This window comes from Periplaneta americana, chromosome 7 (genome assembly GCF_040183065.1).
Source record: "Periplaneta americana isolate PAMFEO1 chromosome 7, P.americana_PAMFEO1_priV1, whole genome shotgun sequence".
Taxonomy (NCBI): Eukaryota; Metazoa; Arthropoda; class Insecta; order Blattodea; family Blattidae; genus Periplaneta; species Periplaneta americana.
Genome location: NC_091123.1, coordinates 26,800,238 through 26,816,361, shown reverse-complemented (window position 1 = coordinate 26,816,361; position 16,124 = coordinate 26,800,238). Strand labels below are relative to the sequence as shown.

The 16,124-nt window shown below is 32.9% G+C and overlaps 2 protein-coding genes across 2 annotated transcripts in view; one reads left to right on the top strand and one right to left on the bottom strand.

The window, feature by feature from the left end:
- The window catches only part of LOC138703005 (SIN3-HDAC complex-associated factor), a 99,932-nt gene extending 92,855 nt beyond the window's left edge, over window positions 1–7,077 (bottom strand). Inside the window, exon 1 of the mRNA XM_069830492.1 lies at window positions 7,021–7,077. The gene's annotated coding sequence lies outside the window, so the exon portion shown is untranslated. The remainder of the gene's footprint in view (window positions 1–7,020) is intronic.
- A 1,050-nt stretch (window positions 7,078–8,127) lies between these two features.
- Window positions 8,128–13,620, top strand: Rab21 (RAS oncogene family member Rab21). Its single transcript, XM_069830491.1, has 4 exons — window positions 8,128–8,408; window positions 9,369–9,536; window positions 10,386–10,504; window positions 11,958–13,620. The coding sequence occupies exons 1-4, from the start codon at window positions 8,262–8,264 to the stop codon at window positions 12,220–12,222; spliced, it is 699 nt and encodes a 232-aa protein (XP_069686592.1). The 5' UTR covers window positions 8,128–8,261; the 3' UTR covers window positions 12,223–13,620.
- The last annotated feature ends 2,504 nt before the right edge of the window (window positions 13,621–16,124 follow it).

The following is a 16,124-nucleotide window of genomic DNA, read 5'->3' as shown; positions in this document are numbered from 1 at the left end:
TCAAGCCAGCTAGAGCGTCAGATTCTGCTTTCTCCCTAGAGTTGGCGCTGACATCACACAGTCGACACAGCGGAAATATAACACATACAATTAATACATCTAGGTACATTATGTACTCAAATAAAATAAATTGGATCCATAAAATAATAAATCCTTCATTAACTGTAATGTCTAGACTCTAGAGTTCCTTTATAATGAGAGTTCAGACGTTGACCCCAACAACATTTAAAATATGTAATGATTTGATAGCGCTGAAAATGGAAAAACAAAACTCTTACGAGAAGTAAAACCATATACCTATATTATATAATATACAAATATTAAACGAATTCGATACTTAATTTTATAATGTATTATATTATTTTATAATATAATTTATGATATCTGAAATATAAAATATTATTATTACAACTAGTTTGTCACTGAGAAATAAGGAAAAGCTGTTAACTTGAATTTATTTGAAGCAAAGCGTTACTGGATTATGCAACAAGGTAGGCGATGTTTGGATCCTGTGCCTTAATTCTGTTCTCAATTATTATCTTAACGTATGCTTGATTACACTACCTCTGGCGCGTGAAAGTGGAACTAGCCGCTGGCGCACAGAGAAACAAAACACAGGAAAATTCGCTCAGTGTCCATTCTTTATAATCCCTATTCGCTGGTTTCCCCATCTGGAAACTCCCCAAGCTCTTGGCCGATGCGTGTCCACACTCCACAGACAAGCACAAAAACCAATAGACGAAGGACGACGATTGGACTGAAACATGCATTCTGCATTGTATATCGTGTTATGATAATGGCTTCAGTCATCTCCCCTCTCAGAAGAGAGCCCATCTCCCTGCCTGCTAATGCTGATCCCAAGGAATGTGGCAGCAGCAGTTCACAAGTTAGCAATATGTTTGTTGAAAAGGCACGTGCCAATAATATGAAGCTCGCACGTTCGCACGAACCACATCAATACTCCATGAATGCACTATACAAGCTAATCCATACGACAGGTATTCGTATTTCTGCTCTGTTTCATGCCCATGTTGCAGCAACATTGGAAGGGACATCCGAAAAGATCAAATGACTGCTGCTGAATCACAATAACACATGTCCTACTGTTAAATCCTTTTTAAAAGAGCATTCACAATATTTTGCATTCTCTTTAAAGTGCAAGTATCCTGCCTTTGTAATTTCAGATTATTCCCGCTAACCAAAACGGAATTAAAAAGTCAACGTTTATCAGAAGAGTGGCTGTAAAAGTCAAGCAGGCAATATACAAAGAACTTTCAGATCATGGAGTGTATTTTGTGTTGGAAACTTAAGACTGCAGATGCACTGAATGTAAAACTGAACTGCCACTTTCAAAATGAAATTAACCTCATTTTTAAATACTTTATAGTTTATATTTTAAGTACGTTTATTCATTTCTGAAAAAAATTGTACATTATCTATGATAGATTTTAGTCCGACACTGAATCATGCATTGTTCAGTCAAGGGGCTGCCAAGCCCCCTGGGCAAGCTTTGAAATGACACTTCTTCCAGTTCTGATTTGATAGTTACATTTCTGGAAAATCTTATTCAAAATCCAGAAGTTATTTCTGGAAAAATGGTTTCTGTCCTTTTCAGTTTTTTAACTGGTCCTAACTGCCTGCAACATTAAGGGCCGTATTCATAGACATTCTTAGTGAGGACTTCCGGTGGATGATCAGCAAACTAACGTTTTCCGTATTCATAAACCAGTGTTAGCGATATGATATGATATAAATCCTGTACAAGTAATCAATCAATAGCCGGGGCTAGTTTAGCATGCTCGTAGCGCGGGCTAGCGAAATGTCTATGAATAGCACCCTAAAAATCTATAATCAGCACATTGAATTATATCTAATTACAATAATGTGTCTGGACCTATTTAACTTGTCGAAATCCGTAAAAAGACATCCATTTTCGACAAGAATGAATAAAGCATAATGGTATACATACTACAAAAGTGATGTATTTTTTAACCAGTAGCACTACAGGAAGATTATAGAACACTTCTGAAACACTTAACAAAGGACAATCAAATTTATTTGCGAAATTGTATAATGTCCACGAAGGTTGTTTTCTTTAAGTCTTTCCAACACATATTTCTGCAGTTTAGTATGGATAGGAATTAACATAATACAGTAAGTAAGTACTTACATTATTTTGGTTATTAACACAGTTACAAAGAAAATATAATGAGAATGAAGATAGTTAAATGTATCACCTCCATATAAATATCGCATTAATGACTTGAACCTGTTAAGAAATTGCAGGCAGAATTTCAAAGATATTTTCAGAAATGAAACAATAGTGGGGGGGGGAAGATTTTTTTTTTATACAAAGCATTTATTGGATACAAGTAGGAAGACATAGGCAGTAAAGAAAAAAAGAACACGAAAGAAGAAGAAAATTAAGAGAGAATTTCAGAAGAAGTTGTATAGGTGACACATTACAGTGGGCATATTTTCGGATGATGATTACAGAAGTGAAATCGATGATTACTGCTTGTACTTCATAATAAAGTTATAAAGTGTTCCTAACTGGCAGAAATCAGACTTGAAAGGCAGAGAATAATATTGGAGTTCAACTGAAAAAGTGAAACATCGGAAAGAAAGTTCCGTTTGGAGACGAAATTGAAAAATGGAAATGTCTTTGAATGTCTTAGGATGATTATGACGATGATGATGATGATGGTGGTGGTGGTGGTGGTGGTAGTGATGGCAGTCAATAACGACAAAGTGTAACAGCTGGAACAATGAAGGTTGCGCGTACTTCATACTCAACCAAAAATAAAGTTCTGCATTAACTTAGCAGAAGATATTGAAGATTTAACAGAATTGTTAGTGAATGTGGAAAGTAATTATTTTACTGTTACTTTGACAACTGCAGAACTAAAAATTCAAAATCTCGTGTATTTGTTCATGTTCTAAGAACACAAAGATTACTTCTGCAAATGTGGTGAAATAATACTACATATACGATTAGATGAAATTAGAAAAAAAAAACACACACACACACGCACACAATAGAACAATCAACATTTTCAATTTCATTATTTAAACAGTTCTTTCACAACTTCTCTAATTGTGGCATGCTGGTACTGTCGGTTATGTTTATCATACGATTTATAATGGGCTAGTGTGTTGAAGAAAAATCCACAGGTTTTTCAGTGCTGTGGCATGTGAACCAATATATGGATGGAAAAGATTGGATCTTTGTGAAAGTGAATAACAGTTTCATAAAAAGATGTGAATAATGTAATAATGAATCATAGTCAAAACCCTGCATTATTTAAGGTAAAACTAAAAAAATTACTTAATATCTCACACTTTCTATTCTGTAGATGAATTCTTGACATTTCACAGTACTGTGCAAATATTATAATACTATTAAATGGTAAACATACTACATTGTATAAAATATTACTGTTATTAAGGTATTAATTCTGTACACATTTCATATTTGCATTGTATATGTATTGCATCTTATTGTTAAACGTAAGAATTGGACATGTTCTTTATTCTATGCTATAAAGCAAATGTAAGAATATTTATGGAACAAATCTATCTATCTATCTATCTATCTATCTATCTATCTATCTATCTATCTATCTATCTATCTATCTATCTATCTATCTATCTATCTATCTATCTATCTATCTATCTATCTATCTATCTATCTATCTATCTATCTATCTATCTATCTATCTATCTATCTATCTATCTATCTATCTATCTATCTATCTATCTATCTATCTATCTATCTATCTATCTATCTATCTATCTATCTATCTATCTATCTATCTATCTATCTATCTATCTATCTATCTATCTATCTATCTATCTATCTATCTATCTATCTATCTATCTATCTATCTATCTATCTATCTATCTATCTATCTATCTATCTATCTATCTATCTATCTATCTATCTATCTATCTATCTATCTATCTATCTATCTATCTATCTATCTATCTATCTATCTATCTATCTATCTATCTATCTATCTATCTATCTATCTATCTATCTATCTATCTATCTATCTATCTATCTATCTATCTAATGCAGCGAATGGGGGACATTTTGAAAAACAAACGTGAACTAGGTAAGTACAAATTCTATAACTTACTCTTATTGTTAAATGTTGTACCAGTGTCAGATATATGACGAGTGCCTCGCAGAAACAAAGCCATAGCTTGGCAGGGATCTATCTCCGGATCACGATAAATGCTCCTCACTGTATTTATGAGAAAATTCTCTCAAGACTGCTTTGTTCATCTTATGTCTAATAGTTATGCTGTATCTCTCTAGTTCTCCCAATGAGAATCCATGAGAACTGAGCTACACTTGCAATTTCGTAGATAGTGCAAAGGTAAGGAAATAACAAAACTGGTTGCTTCTCCTCTCCAACAAAGATACCCCTAAGTTCAAAGTTTAAATAACTTTTTAACAGATTGAACAAGACAAATGACGAATAAATGTGTTGCTTATTTGTAATGAGGAAACTTAAAACAAGAAAAAATTAAGGATAAATAATAGGACAAATTAAAAGGAAAAATGTAGCACTACATTTGCAGTAATTCAGTACTGAGGAAACTTTAAATATTAACATCTTGTGAGATTTTAAATTTTTACACTGTGCAGAAACACCAAATGTTTCAGAGCTATGTCATCATGGAAGACTAGAAAAGAGGAACCTATCTGTAGGATTCATTATAAAAAGCTTTTCTTTAAGATTGGAGGTTCATTCTTCACCATTTACTAATGAATTAATGAGCTCTGATCAGGTTTAATTTTATATGCTCTCAAGTAAAAGCTGTAGACAAGAATTAATGGTCTGAAGACAATGGTAACATAAAAAAAAAAAGAGAAAGTGTACCCAAAATAACTGAACATCAGAATTAAAGTAATGCTATATATTCAAAAGCTACAGTTTCTTTTTCCTTGTCTTTTCTCATTATGGAGCAAACTTAATAGCTCTCAAATTTTACCTTAATGGTACTCATTTCATATTGGAGTGAAAATGGCAAGTTGTAGCCGATTTAAGTGAACACCATAAATAAATGACTTACCCTCCCTATTAGAGGAATCAAACATGAAAACAGCACTATTTGCAGATGATATAGTTTTGTGGACTTCCGGACCTTACAGACATAGAGACAAAATTCAAAATTCTGCTCTTAAAGCTCCAACTCAACTACATGAATGGAATACATCAAATTTGATGACACTCAATTTAAGCAAATATTGTCAAAATTTTGTAGCTGCATTTAGATTGGCAACAGGCCATGATTGTTTGGCCAAACACCTGCATGGAATTGGAATGTATCAGTCCCCTAACTGCCCATTGTGCAACTCAAACCAAGAAATGGATTCAGAACGCCTCAAAAGCTGTGCTTCAGTGGCTGACCATGATAATATCTTTGAAAAATATTGGAGTGCAAGAGGTCAACTGACTTTATTGTCAAACGCCTGGCATTAGAAAACAACAACAATAGCTCTCAAATGTTGGGTGCTTCTGCACCTACGACAGGATGTAAAATTCAAACAATTTTCAAGAGCTGCATTAACTTTTGCTACATGGGGTCTATTGCAACATACTATGACTTGGCATTATGAATTGTAATAGGCTAGATGGACATTTTTTGTGAGCTCCATGAATAACCTCTTTTTTTTGGTAATTATTTAGCCTGTCATGGTCATATATATATATATCCCACAAGGGAATTACTTTTTTTTACAGTTTATATTAACGTAATTAAACATGCACATTTTCAATCAGTTTAATGAGCTATGAAAGTCAAGATTTCACAAGATTAGCCTACAATTTTTGGCAAGATGAAGTGAGACAAAAGCTCAGTAAAATTTCGGCGGGATATACCTAGGTTTTTGGAATACACCAAATCGTCATGTGTTACACGAATTTTCATGTCTATGCGAAATATATAGAATATAAAAAAATGTGAGGTCCATATTACATTGATGAAATTGCTGACACGAAATTATCTCATATATATATATATATATACACAGTAGAATATGGACACTTGCTCAGTTGAAAAGTCCAGTAGGCTAGGCCTAACAAGACTCCACCACGCACAATGACATTTAGGTCAATTCTGGTGCAAAATGAAGAATTAAATTCTAAAGATTACATTATACCTACACATATACCGACACAAAAATGGTAATTCATTTACAAAATGTATACAGGAGATATGTCAAACAGATTAAGATTAAAACATTTTTATCTTCAGCGTGGCCTAGAAGTTGTAACATGTTCGGACACAACATATTAGCTAGGCTACATTCGATAATAGTGCTATCCTTTGCAACTTTACACATACTACGCCTATAAACACTAAATTTTACACATTTTAATTATAGAATGTTATAATCTTTTATAAAGCAGATATTTATACCAAAAATATTAAATAAAACAATATCATGCTTTATACCACTGTTTGCGGCTGTAATCAGGCGGCATCATGGGCTAATGCAACAGGAATAGGCTGTAGAGATATGTATCAGAATTTATATGTCTTGGCATCACACACATTTATCTATTGCACATAAAACACGATAATCATACGTACAATGCAACAGTTTTTCACTTGCCAGAACTTAAACCAGGTGGGTGAGAAAAGCCAGTTTTTCGTACTAGAAACATTGATATAAGAAAAAACTTACCACATTACACTCAGAATTAATAAACTAACAACTAGGTACATCTGTTTCATCACATCCAAATGTTTAAACAAGCAGAACAATTACATTTCTTTTGACCCCTTTAAAACGGTTCACGTTTTGAACATAAAACGCATAATGGAGATCGTTTAGACGCCGCTTAAATTTCAGGAAGACAATGAAATGTAGCAATAATTTACAATGACAATTACTAAAAAAACATACCGCTGATTTACGTGATAATATTTTCAATACATATCTAATGTCATATAATGTTATTAATTATAATATGAGTTTATAAATTACGGTTGTCAGCTTACCTTTTCAACACAGGTGACGGCTATATTCAAGCAAGAGCAGAACTGCGCAGATGTTTTGCGCAGGCTTCATGAAATGAAAATCAACATAGGTCAAACCAGCAACTGAAGAGTATTACTTATGTTACGGAACACGTTTTATAAGAAAATATACTACAATATGAATTGTGATAATTATCTCTCAAAAATAACTCATGAATATAACGCTAAAAAGTTACTATAAATATGTTTCTATTACTATTTAAAAATTTAATCTAATTACATGTTGTCAGCCATAGAATAGCAGGAAGTATAGATGCTTAACGTTCATATGAAGCTGAGCTTCTTGTGACAATCGGGATACTATCGCCGGCATGTTTGAAATTTAAAGCTTGCCACACATTTAATGTTTTAATGTAACAAACTGCTACCATTTGCAACCTAGTCGATATGTCAACGATTGTTGTATCAATAAATATTTTATATTTAGGTAATTAATTTAACAAAAGGATATGAAAAAATATTGCTTGACTTAAAATGGCTTCCCAAATTGTTTTGTCATTCACATATTATGATGTGATTTTGTTTCCTGTGTGCATTTTAATTTTTATTCTTTAATGTTTCGACTACTTTAACGCGCATGAAAATTATTTAGGTTTTTTTTTTCCATCTATGTGAATAGGTTTGGTTTGATTCCTGATTTCGAAAAAAAGTAATGTGTTACAATGTGTTTTATGATGAATCAGGTTTTCTACATTCTACTCTTGTCTCTTTTGTCCATTTTCATCTACTGGTTTTTTATGTTGGTTTCTCAATTTAATTATAATATAATTTTGACGAAATAATGCATTATGACAAGTCCAAGTTTCAATCTACGAAAACAGATTATAATAGGAGTTTCGCACTTCTCATTTATCTATTAAAATATCAAACTAGTACATTGAAATTGATGCGGATCTATTTCTTTTTTGTCCAGCATTTCACACGACCTCAGATATATTAAAATAAAGTACTATATAGTAATATAGTACAATACAAAAAATTATAATGTTAATAAAATACGAATTTTAGTTATAACATCTTGTTACTAGATGTCAGTATTAATTTCGAACAGCTACTGAAGAAAAAGAGATTAATCAATCTAGTAACAGCTGATCAAAAATGGAATGTTGTCGAATGTCAAAATGTGAATGTGCCACAGTTGCTCGTATTATTAAGAAAAATAATTAGACAATATTATTTAGTTACATTTTATTCTTGTGGGCATGGCGGCTGCCACTGGAACAGTATCCGGCTCTGGAAGCTACAACTTCAAAGTTGTTTTGCTTGGTGAAGGTTGTGTTGGGAAGACTTCTGTTGTGCTGAGATATGTAGAAGATAAATTTAATGACAAGCATATCACCACCTTACAAGTTAGTGCCTCGTTAATATTTTTATTAAAATATTCTTGGCTCAACAAAAACTTGAAGCTTCGAGAAAAATGCTTACGCTCATTTCTTCTCTCGGAAAAAAAGAATGTTGAAACATTTTGTGCGTACAATATGAAATTTTAAATATGCGTTTGTAGTGGCACATTTATCTAAAATAAAATTGCATCACTGTAATTGAATTTTTGTCATCTCATGAAATTAGTTCGTGGTTTTTACTCTTTGTTGTGTTTAGTTAGTAGGCCTATATTATTCGGCTTCGTCAGTCTCTGTACGCTTTGTTGAATGTTTGTAATTATTTTATCACGAAATTAAATTTATCCACTTTTTTTTTTTAAATCTGGGCTCATTTGCCAAGTACGATTTGTTAAATGTAAGCAAAAACAAAAGATAAATTAATAAAACTTTAACTAACAAGTGGTCTAATGGTGCAACAGTTCCACGAGGAAAGTGTAGTACGGTTTCCAAATCTAATGAATTACCTTTCAGATTTTTGTCACCAATTATAATAATTATGATATAGTTACTATGTTTGAAATTAAGACATTTAAGCTTTTCTCGAGGTAAGGGCGAAATTTAATGTTAGCTTCTTACTTCCACTACAGATTTTTTAATGTATGCTAATTTATGATCCGCGTGTAATTTTGAAGGTTGCATCTATAAACTGACCATGTTTTAATTAATTTATTGCACATTTTCTGTGAAAATCTGCATTCAAATAGGCCAACTACAAATAATTACTGGTACCGATACGTAGGTCTAATATTTGTTTTTTTTTCCCCCCCTTGGGTAGTGGAGGCCTGGATGAAATAAGGGCACACTCTCGCACAGTAGCTACATTAGATCCACAAATTAAAAATAAGACGATGACTTAAAAATAAAATTGAAGTAAATCAAATGATTTACGATTAAATGCTGTTAATACTGAAGGATGTTATTTTTCAGGCTTCCTTTTTAAACAAGAAGATTAATATTGGTGGGAAAAGAGTTAATCTGTCAATATGGGACACAGCTGGACAAGAACGGTTCCATGCATTGGGCCCAATATATTACCGTATGTCAAATGGTGCAATTTTGGTATATGACATTACAGATGAAGACACATTTCAGAAGGTAAGAATAAGACATTTTTATAGGATATATAGGCTAGAGAACGTTGTGAACTAAGTGACGATATGGGTGCATTGAAATCTCAATTTTCTTTTTTAGTTTCTTTAATGTGAACTTGAAAGTCAAATCTTGTTGTGTCAAAGGTAGTAGGCCGAACATTTATTCAGAATAGAAAGTTTGTACTCTTACACATACCAATACTTCTATGAACAATGGTCACCTGTAAACACGTAGCATTCTAATCATAGATGGGAAAAATCTGAAGCTCTATGTTCGGATTGCAGAAGACAAGTATTTAATACCACAAGCTGATGCAATTGGAAAACATTCAATATTTTCAGTAGTAGAAAACACCATTCCACATACCAGCCAATAGTCATTTTATAGTTATATCGCCCCTGATATGTAAAAAGGGTCCAATGATTTTTCTAAAAAATTAAATATACTAAAAACTATTAGTAAACATTAAAATCTGAAAGATGTCATTGTTGCAACTGAGAATAGTCGTTATTTTGCACTAATGTAAGTCTGATAGCTCATTGGTTTATTTGCAATAAAGAGAGAAGTTCGGCTAAGATAAGTTCCTTGCTCGTACTGTAAAATTAATGATTTGTTGGTTGTCCTTTTTTTACAAAAGAGGAGCGATATTGAAAAATCATGTGATACTGATACTGGTTCAATTGTTTCTAATTAGCAGTAACCTTCTACATGTACCAATCATATTTTTATTTTAGGAGCTATGTCTTTTAATCGCATTTTTTCAATGATAATTGAGATTAACTTTCTTGAGCGAATGCATTCTCTATTTTGAATATGGAATTGGACATGATAACCTGTTGATTTCTCTTACAGGTTAAAAATTGGGTGAAGGAATTGAAGAAGATGCTTGGGAGCGAAATCTGCCTAATTATAGCAGGAAATAAAGTAGACTTAGAAAAACAAAGAAATGTTTCAGTCCAGGATGCAGAGGAGTGAGTAGAATATATGAGATGAAACAGAAATGGCATTTTGTTGAAGACATTTTCTTTATACCATGTCCCAGTGAGACATAAAACAGTTACGAACACAAAAATGATTAAAGAATCATCCTAAAGTTTCAACATATATGGTGGAAAATAAAACATTCTTCTTCTAAACTCTGTAAAATATTTCCTATTTCTGGCATCATCAAGTTACATTTCTATTTCATATAATATCGTAATAGTACATTATGCAACGAGCCTATAATGATAGTAATTAAGACGCAAGTATGTTTGTTTATGAAACGAGCACAAGCGAGTTTCATAATTTTCATACCAGCGTCTTAATTACCATTATAGGCAAGTTTCATACGACTTTTTATGCCCGACCATATTTCTAACTTTAAATTATTCAGAAGTATACATTTTATTTGTATCTGACAGAAGATCAGAAGTGACCTTGTTCATAGCTCTTGAATTGTGAGATGTGCGCAGACGCGAAAGTATTGATTTTTTCCGAGGAACAATAATGCAGAGAATGTATAACCTGGAAATTGATTTAGAATTGAAAAACGAGATGACAAATTGAATTTATTTGAATATTATTTACAATTACCGCTAATTATTATAGTGACAGAACATAACCTTCTGCGACAGTATTGGATTTCCAGCCTCCGTGACGTTTCCCTCGTCTGAGAATAATCGAAAACCTGAACTTTAATGAATAGGTGTACTTTAATGACATGCATTATAGGACTGCTACCAGGTGTATAATTACTACATTTCGGCATGGTCGAGCATAAATACATATATTATAATTTACGTACATAAAAACATTAAAAATCTATGAACAAAATGTCCTACCGATACATTACTGTTTATATAAAAGTAATTTAGAATCTTCATATTATTACACTATCACGTTATGCTAGTTTATAATACATACTATGTATGTTTCAGCTGTAGTTCTATATTACAGAAGACAATTTGTATGTAAATCACCATCACATTTTTTAATTAATTAATAAATGTGACTTGTAATAGGTGTTATATATATATATATATATATATATATATACATATATATATATACACACACACTATTTCAACTGCTAAAATTGCACTAAAGAACCCATTGTTTATTTAGACGAGAATGGCAGTTATCTCTTAAGTTAATGTATGGTCAACTGTATAGTATTGGGTTTGTACTGTCGTAACTTAAATGTAACATTTTTATCACTATTTTCTAAAATCAAGTGTTACATGCACATTGTTGTTCATAACTGTACAGCATCTGATCTAATTGAGCATCTGAAATCTGTTTCTCACCCCCCTTTTTACGTGTACAGACGCGAACAACTTGAAATCATTGATATGAAAGAACTTCAGAAAAATGTGTAATGTTGACACATTAGTGGAGTGTTATTTTTGTGCAAGAAGTCATATTCATAATGTCTGTTAACAGATACGCAAAATCAGTTGGGGCTAAGCACTTCCACACGTCTGCTAAACTAAACCAAGGAATTGAGGAGATGTTCCTGGAGTTGAGCCAGAGAATGATCGAGAGGGCACAGGAGAACGACCAGCAAAAGGCAAGCAGTCTTGGGAGATCTGGCAGCACGCGGCGTAATGTCGTGATTGTAGAGGACGACGACGAAGCATCTGCAGCCCAGTCGAAGTCTGGATGCTGTGGTGGAGGGGGTGGCAATGCGGTCACCACCGCCTCCTAACCTTACTATTCTCCTGGGACCAACCCAGCTTGTCAAGAGCCAAGGCTGACGAGGCCATGTCACAGCTGCAATGTAACACTGCAGTATTTCTTCAGATATGGCCAAATAATACTGTATAAATATTTTAAATAGAATTCTTGTCTGTTGCGCAGGTAATTCTAATTCCACTGAATCATTTTTCTGATGTAAAAAATCGAATTCAGGTTTATAATTTTTGTACAGTATCTGTACTGTATTCTGTTCGAGAATTCAGTATTCCTACAGTAAAATGCCTGAGAATATGTCGGTAGAGTGTAACATGTTTAGGTCAGTATGGACAATAAGGAAAATGATGAAATATTTAATTTTCAGCTTGAATTTGGCCTTGTAAAATTTAGGGAAAAGCTAGGTACCAAAAAATATTTGCTTTGCATTGATAGTTGCTATTAAGTGATACATGCTTGTGATCATTATTATATCTCACGAGAAGTGGGATGTGCTGCGATTTATGTATATAATATATATATGAAGTCAGTATCAATAAAAGTCATACTAGTAAGTTGATATTTGTAAAGGAACAATTGCCGGCCTTTTAAGAAAATTCAACAATGAAGAATTTTTATATACTTGTTAACACTATCTATAAATGTGAAATTAATTTTTGTGTCAAGAATTGTGATGATTTTATTCTGAAACCAGAAACAATGTCACATCAGGCTTTGGCAGTTAACTACATTATCTGCTATTCTTGTGAAATAAAGGATTATATAGTAAACTTGTAGCTACCCATTCTTGAGTAACAGAACAGTAACATGGTGGTGTTGGGGACAGATAAAGATTATAATATGCATAGTAAAATCCATAATTTCGTGGACTACACAACAGTGAAGGCACAGTTGCTCCTTCTAGTGTTCATACAGTTGCTGAAAACACTGTAACTGACTGAAGAGCTTATTTTACAGCTGTGACAACTTCCAGTGTTGAAGAGAACTACTCCTATGAATGGGAAACTTAAGTACTTTTGAGACAAACTGTAACTACTTCACACATTTCCAGTCCAATGTCGACAAATCTATATTATGTTGGACTCACTAATTCAAAGTGTGTTGATTGCATTACTTGCATGTATTCTGGGACACAGTACAGCAGTGCGTATGAGCAGTGATTCACGAAATTATCGACTCTACTACATGTATCTAGTTCCTGTATAAGCCAACATGTTTACTCTTATGGACACTTTGTCATAATATTTAATGTCTAAACTGTAAGCCTATAATTATAAGGTGTAGAATCATATAGCTTGAAACATATTATATGGCTCAGGAAACTAGATTATTTCTTTTTACCGTTTTAATGCACCACCTCCTTACCCAAACTATGATATATTTTCATTCCTAGTAATAAATGCATTCTTGAGAATTCATGCGCCTTTTTTATTCCCTCCCCCTCCTCTGAGAGTGAAATACTGTCGCTGTTTTCAAAATTGGTGAAGTGAGTAAAATCCTTGAATCAGTATCTTAAAATATTAAACTTTTCTATCATATTGTCAGCGATTACTTACTAGTCGAAGTATCTGGGGAAAAAAGGGATTTATCAATATTTTCTAAATTATACAGCAGTGGTTGCCAACACCACGAAATTGTTACGTAATAGAAATGCAACCCGCACACCACTATCGCAGGGAGAAGGGTGGAGTGGGTATCTCCTCAGGTAATGCAGTGAGTAACAGTGCAGAGATGGACTGTGACCGAAAAAAAAAAAAAAAAAAAATTCTACTTATTGACTATACACACTTTTTTCCATGTTAATTTTTTATCCTCCTATTCATTATTTTTGTATTATTAATAAAATAAAATACATTTATTTTGTTATTTACCATAAAAAGAACGTGTTTTTACAGCAGCAGATATATGAAATTAGAGAAACGTACCAGGCTGGTCACGAAGTTTTAAATTGCACTACATACTTCAAAAAAACGTCGAAGTATTTTACTCCGATTAAGACATAGAAGCAGATACTTTTTATTGTTCATTTATTAATGAAATATTCAAATTACACTACATACATTGAAAAAAACGCGGAAGTATTTTACCCCAATTAAAACATATAAGCCGATACGTTTTATTGTTTATTTATTAATTAAATATTCAAGTTACAAGTAAGGGCGTGGTAGTCTTCATAACAAGAAGAATAATGACAATGTACATTGTTCTTTTATACTTCATTTAAAATTATACAACAAATTAAGTATTTCTTATTTTTGCCATCTGCACAAAATAAATACTTTTCCTTCCATGCTCCTTAAAATTAAGTTTTTACTTATTATCTGTTTTCGAAAAGACATCGAAACATATTATCCTACACACTTGTAACATTACATGCGTACATCCGCTGCTGATAAATGTCTTTACTTATATCGAAGCGATGGCTGCAAACAGAGGGTGGGGTATGATGCCATGGTTACGCTTGAGTGGAGGCAGGGGCATGTGTCGCGACACAGCTTTTGGCAATCACTGTTATACAGGATGCTTCTTAAGGTGTAGTCCTCAACCCTGTTTTCACACGAAGCTGATCAGTTTGTATAGAACTTTCTATAGGCAATTGGGATAATTTTAGTGGGCTGATAAGACTGTCCCACAGTTCTGAGAATGATATATGACTGATGGAGCAATGGTGGAATAAATTGAGAGGAAAAACTGAAGTACTTAAAGAAAATCTGCCCCACAGCCACTTTGTCCACTACACATTTTACTGGTACTACCAGGGATTGAAGAGAAGTTAAATTTTTTAAATGCGAAATATCACTGATTTATTTTTTTTGTGAAATAACCCCGAATTTGAGACTTTTATTCACTGTAAATAGGATTCCTAGTGATACATTAGGACTTGATCTGTATGGTGTTCATTTGCAAGAAGTTTACTTTACATGTGAGCAATTATTTTCTAAAATGAACAGTATCAAAAGCATGCCACATGCTAACATATTTTTCACTTTGTGCTTTTGAGACTGAGCTCATGTGGTCTTCAACTGGACATTAACAAACTGGGGAAGAGTAAGATGTGTTAGAAATCTGCAGCATGCCACGAAAATTAATTCTTATATCTTATTTATAAACATACAGAAAAATTGTCTTTGTTTATTTTAGCAACACTAACTGTAACACTATGTTAGATTTTGTAAGAGATGAAAGCTTACAATAGTATAAGGTATTTTGTTTGAGATCGTGCGTATTTGCTTGGTTTCCGCACAAAACCAATCTGTGGAAAGTCTAAAATTCCACATTCAGTATTCCCAACCTAACACACATAACAATTTCCCTCTTCTTACCGCTTAAGTGACATATTAATTTTGCTGCTTTAGGTTTTTAACATATTATTATTAGAGACGTTCAATATAGTAATAATTATAAATTGGAAACTTACCACTGCAAATTCACCTAAATTGCACTGTTAATTATTGTTTTTAAATATTTGCAAAAATTAAGTAAACTCTACAACTCCACTAAAGTTACTGCATTCGTGATGCAAGTAACATTAAGGAAGCCGTGAAAAAACCAACAAGATTCCAGACTCATCATAGACTGGGGGGAAAAAAAGACAGACATATCACGGCCAGCTGGAGTATAGTAAACACAGAAAACATTTTAAAGCAACAATGTTGAAGATAGATATTTTTGTTTTGCAAATTTGCTGTCATTGAACAGAAACCAAGATGGAGATTTCATTGCAACTAATTAGAAATTCCTCTTTCAGGTATGTAATAAACGATCTTCGCACAAAATAATGTACTATACACGAGCAGTATGTTTTCTTTAAATTCTCGGAAATTAAAAAAGCTCAACTACGTTTCGCTTTTTCAAACATTTCCTCGAACATGAAAACTTCAACATACCGCTCTTGTAATGCATATTACTATTTTCTTT

Coding starts and splice junctions, on each gene's coding strand:
- Rab21 (XM_069830491.1), top strand. CDS start 8,262: ATGGCGGCTGCCACTGGAACAGTATCCGGCTCTGGAAGCTACAACTTC. Junction 8,409..9,368: donor AGCATATCACCACCTTACAA/GTTAGTGCCTCG, acceptor GTTATTTTTCAG/GCTTCCTTTTTAAACAAGAA. Junction 10,505..11,957: donor TCAGTCCAGGATGCAGAGGA/GTGAGTAGAATA, acceptor GTCTGTTAACAG/ATACGCAAAATCAGTTGGGG.